Genomic DNA, 5,573 nt, shown 5'->3' with positions numbered 1-5,573 from the left:
TATTCCAATCCGAGGCTTGAATCTTTTCTTCAGCTCTTTCAGCTTGAGAAATGCTGAATGTTGTCTTTTCTTTTGGTTTTCTAACTCCAGGTCTTTGCACATTTCATTACAGTACTTTACTCTGTCTTCTTGGGCTGCTCTTTGAAATCTTCTTTTCAGCTTTTTTATCTCAACATTTTTTCCTTTCACTTTAGCTACTTTCCATTCAGGAACAAGTTTCAGCATCTCTTCTGACATCCATTTTGGTCTTTTTTCCTTTCCTGTCTTTTTAATGACCTTTTGCTTTCTTCATATAGGATGTTCTAGATATTATACCACAACCCATCTGGTCTTCAGTCACTGGTGTTCAAGGCTTCAAATCTATTTTTAAGATGGTCTCTAAATTCAGGTGGGATATGTTCAAGGTCATATTTTGGCTCTCATTGGCTTATTTTAATTTTTTTCAGCTTCAACTTTAACTTGCATATGCAGTGGCTAAAGCACTTGACTGCTAACCAGAAGGCTGGCGGTTCAAACCCACCAGTCACTCCTTGGAAGGAAGGTTGGGCAATCCTACTTCCATAGTGATACTGCCTCGGAAACCCAAGGAGGGGTCGCTATGAGTCGGGGCTTGACTCGACGGCACAACAACAGCAACAACAATGAGCAACTGATGGTCTGTTCCACAGTCAGCTCCTAGCCTCTTTTGACTGATGATATTGAGCTTCTCCATTATTTCTTTCCACAGTTCTAGTCAATTTGACTTCCGTGTATTCTATCTGGTGAGACCCACATGTATAGTTATCATTTATGTTGTTGAAAAAAGGAATTTGCAATGAATAAGTCATTGTTGTTGTTGTTGTTGTTGTTATGTGCCATCAAGTCAGACCTGACCCACAGTGACCCCTCCTTGGGTTTCTAAGACAGTATCACTACGGAAATAGATTGCCCAACCTTCCTTCCAAGGAGTAGCTAGTGAGTTTGAACGGCCAGCCTTAGCAGTCAAGTGCCTTAAGTACTACGCTGCCAGAGCTCCCAAATAAGTCATGTGTCTTGCAAAATTCCATCATGCAATATCCCATGTCATTTCTATCACCTAGACCATGTTTTTCAACTGCTAACAAAACAATGCATGCACACAAATAAACTCACATTTGTGCAATGTCGAAAATATGCCTTCTCTCACATGCATTCAAATCCTTTACCTTTCCGTTTGTATATACAGAGGAGAGAGGAAAGTTAAGAGTTAATGTTTCCATCTTTAGTCCATAGTCTCAGAGGATGCCTGTGTAAGTGTGAGGCTGTAGAACTCATGAGGAAGAAGAGAACTAATGCCGGGGGGAAGGGAAAAACCAGACTCAATCTTTTATATAGGCCCAGAGCTTGGTTCTTAGGAGCCATTTAGAGGTGCTTAAGGTCATGCCCAGCCTGGTCCCAGATAGAACAGAGCTCCCTGGTGAGTGTTTCTTTGGGACCCTGGCATCTCTGCTTCTCCTTGAGAGCAGCAGGAATCACAGAGGGTATGAGAAGCTGGAAAGCAGCCAATGCACTGTGCCACATGGCCTGACTCACTGATTCCTTCAGATTCAGAAATCCGTGACTCATTCTGAGATAAGGACAAAACTTACTGTTTCCCTGTGTCCTCCAGGGAAGCTCTAGAAAGGTAGGAAGCCTGTTTCTATAGATAACCCTTCCATGTAGAAACTGGGATCAGAATTCAAACTTGTTCTAGTGGCCCTATGCCTTAATTCTAGACACTCCAAAGAGAAAGGACAGAATGTAAATTTCCCTGAAGCTGTTTCTTAGCCAGATCCCAGTCCACTCTATTCTTTCTTGGCTTGATCAACTCAGCTGGAGTGAAGAGCATGGCTATTTGTACATAATGGGTGGAATGATGGAGGCAACAGAGCCAATGGATACTATCTGGGTTTATACCTCACAGGTAAAATGTGATCTCTATTAGTGTGAGAATTCAGTTCTTGTAGTCAGATTTTCTGAACCAAAATTTATAGCAAGTTAGACTGCATTAATGGGCATGTTGTTGTTATGTGCCACTGAGTTGGACTCAACTCATAGCGACCCCTCCTTGGGTTTCCAAGGCAGTATCACTACGGAACTAGATTGCCCTCTCTTCCTTCTGAGGAGTGGCATAGAAAAATACAATCTGAAGTACCATGTGCGGTCACCACAACTGTAACATTTGGGAAGAAAATAGTTTAATTTCAGCTCTCAGTATTCATCATGCTCAGAAATATTCTGGTCTGTTAAATATATGTATGTATGTATATAAAGAGAACATATTTAATAGCAGGGGAAGGGAGGAAGGAATGTTGGGCGGGAAGAGAAACTATTTTCTTCCTTTCTTTGACCTTTAAGGTGTCAAAGGGTAGACTAAGCTGCTCTGTAGAAGAAAATAATTTTATTGAGGGCAAAAATACAGTCTGGACTGGGAAATACAGGGTACAAAACAAAAGTACTAAGTGTTCTAACCTCCTGAGGGAGAGGTGAACTTTTATATACAAAAGTGGGGGAGGGAGTACATGACCACCAGTCATGAGGGTTGGGGATTATGTTTCCCCATAAGGAAATAGCAAGTTAAAATTCTACAAGTTTAGTTGATTGATTTTCTAAAATAGACTTCTTGGAGCCATTCTAGCAAACAGTTTTTCTGAAATATCTATGTATACATTCTTTTGGGGACATGTTTCATAAATTTTCTCCTGAGAGAATCTTGACAAACATTTTCCTGACAAACATTTCTTCATAAACCTTCTTCTGCTGTTTGCTGAAAGATATTAAAGTTCTACAAGAAGTTACATGTCATTAAGGCTCTAAATCACAGATTCTATTCTTAGGAAGGCAGAAGGGAGGAATTAGGAGAAGCCAAAGTGTAATTAAAGGTAAAGTTCGTCCTACACCAGGGTCTATTGCCTCGGTTAAGCTAAACACGTCAATTTTTTAATGCTTTTCACAAAAGAATGCTCCCTTGTGTCTCAACCCAGCAGGAAGGTGGGATTTATTATTCCCCTCAGAAAGTTTATTGCAAACCTCAAACATTGAACAAAAAATTACTGAGAATAATTTAACTTTTGGCTCATACCGTTGTACTCATAATGGTATTTCTTTGTTAATTCCTTCAAAAAATATTTATTATGCTCCTACTCTATGCCAAAAAATAGGGGCTAGGAATAGTACAATATTCAGGCTGACCTCGTGAAAAGTTATTATCCAGGGTTGAAGTTGGAAAGTTACTGCTTATAGGCCAAATCCAGCTTATAGGTTGTTTGTGTAAATAATTTTTATTGGAATATAGGCACACTCATGTATTTATGTATTGCCTATGGGTGCTTTTGAACTACAATGGCTGAACTAGTGGCAACAGAGATTGGCCCACATACAATCTAAATATTATCTTACCTTCTACAGAAAAACTTTTCTCACCATGGATCTAGAAGAATCATGTACTAAAATAATAGGTATAATTACAGTTGCACAATTGGTTAGTCAGTAATCTTCCAATCCAAACTTTCATGGTAACTATCTTAGAGTCAAAGCTAACTCAAAATTACATGAATTTTAATGGGCCATTAAGCCAAAGTATTTTCCAAACTCTTTTCCTATTCTGGAAATTTTCACAAGTGGCTTAAATAGAGAAGGACCTATGGGAAAAGTTCAACAAATAGGTCATTAATTCTAAAAACATAGAAGGGCAAAAATTTCTATCACACTATTTGTCAAAATAATTTTCACTTAATAGATTCTACTTTCAAGAAAAATATTAATTCTTAAAAAAACAATTGATTGTAATTTGTATGTTCTATCCACCAGCCACTCCTCGGAAGGAAGATGGGGCAATCTACTTCCGTAGTGATACTGCCTCGGAAACCCAAGGGGGGGTTGCTATGAGTCGGGTTCGACTGGACGGTACTTAACAACAACAACAATCTCATGTTGGGAGCTCTGATGGCATAGTGCCTAAGGCCAGTAGGCTGGTGGTTCAAAACCACCAGCCACTCCTCGGAAGGAAGACTAATTATACCAAAATACTTCTGTAGAGATCCCACCTCAGAAACCCAAGGAGAGGTCCCTATGACTCAGATCCAACTCAATGGCAGTGATTTTTTTTTTAATCCCATGTTAGAATGACATAAATATAAATAAAGAGTACAGAATAGTATGTATCCCTTTTTGTTGAAAATTTTTATTTATTAAAACAGTTTAAATTATTCCATGTACCATTCAACCCAATTGCCCTATCCAACAGACTTCTAAATAATCATTATTGTGTTGATTGTTATCACCTGCAGAGAGTAGCAAACCTTCCCAAAGTTTAACCAATTACCCATCTATGATGTTGGCTTCGGGAAACAGCTCTTCTAATCCTGTGTCCTTCATCCTGCTTGGGATTCCAGGACTTGAGAACTCCTACTTTTGGATTGGCTTTCCATTCTGTGCCATGTATGCTATGGCTGTCGTTGGCAATGTCACTGTCCTTCATGTCATCCGAACTGACCACACCCTCCATGAGCCCATGTACCTCTTTCTGGCCATGCTGGCTATTACTGACCTGATCCTTTCCTCCTCCACCCAACCGAAAATGCTGGCTATACTTTGGTTTCATGCTCATGAGATTGAATACCATGCCTGCCTCATCCAGATCTTCTTCATCCATGCCTTTTCTTCTGTGGAGTCTGGGGTGCTCATGGCTATGGCCTTAGACCGCTATGTGGCTATATGCTTCCCTCTTCGCCACTCTACTATACTGACCCCATCTGTGGTGGGCAAACTGGGTGCAGTGGTGATGATAAGAGGGGTTCTGTGGGTGAGTCCCTTCTGCTTTATGATCTCCAAGCTGCCCTTCTGTCCCAACAAAGTCATTCCCCAGTCCTATTGTGAGCACATGGCTGTGCTGAAGTTGGTATGTGCTGATACTAGAATAAATCGTGGATATGGACTATTTGCAGCCTTCTCTGTAGTCGGTTGTGATATGATTGTCATAAATATATCCTACGTCATGATTTTGAGAGCTGTGCTGCAGTTGCCCTCGGGTGAAGCCCGGCTCAAGGCTTTTGGCACATGTGCCTCTCATCTCTGTGTTATCTTCGCTTTTTATATTCCAGCCCTTTTTACTTTCCTTACTCACCGCTTTGGCCACCATGTTCCCCGAGTGGTACACATCCTGTTGGCTAATATCTATCTCCTGGTACCTCCCATGCTCAACCCCATCATCTATGGAGTTAGAACCAAACAGATCCGGGACAGGGTTATCCAAGGATGCTGTGGTAAAAACCCCTGAGCCAAAGCTTACTCCAGCACCCCTTGATCCAGGAACATAAATGAGGAAAGTTTGCTCTACATCACATATCATCATGAAGTGAGTTCAGTGAACAACTGGCCAAGAGGTCAGCAACCCTCCAGAAGCAAGAGGAATAATTTTCAGGACATGCAGAACAAGGGAGAGGTCAGAGGTCCGGGTCTAATAATAAAAGCAGTTGGCAGATGCATTGTCACTAAATAAATAAAAACATTTTCACTTATCAAACTGGTGAATATTTTTTAAAAATCATCTTCCACAGATGATTAAGAGGAATACA

General features: G+C 40.6%; 1 protein-coding gene across 1 annotated transcript; it reads left to right on the top strand.

Moving 5' to 3' along the window:
• The first annotated feature begins 4,327 nt into the window (after window positions 1–4,327).
• LOC103197136 (olfactory receptor 52R1) lies at window positions 4,328–5,275 on the top strand. Its single transcript, XM_007941016.1, has one exon. The coding sequence runs from the start codon at window positions 4,328–4,330 to the stop codon at window positions 5,273–5,275; it is 948 nt and encodes a 315-aa protein (XP_007939207.1).
• Window positions 5,276–5,573: the final 298 nt, after the last annotated feature.

The sequence above is a fragment of the Orycteropus afer genome, unplaced genomic scaffold, assembly GCF_000298275.1.
Source record: "Orycteropus afer afer isolate SDZICR_OR568_19922 unplaced genomic scaffold, OryAfe1.0 scaffold00074, whole genome shotgun sequence".
Classification (NCBI taxonomy): Eukaryota; Metazoa; Chordata; class Mammalia; order Tubulidentata; family Orycteropodidae; genus Orycteropus; species Orycteropus afer.
Note: the sequence above shows the minus strand (reverse complement) of the source record. Positions and strands in the feature narration are given on the sequence as shown.

What these genes read in the sequence shown, in the direction of transcription:
- LOC103197136 (XM_007941016.1), top strand. Translation starts at nt 4,328, where the DNA reads ATGATGTTGGCTTCGGGAAACAGCTCTTCTAATCCTGTGTCCTTCATC.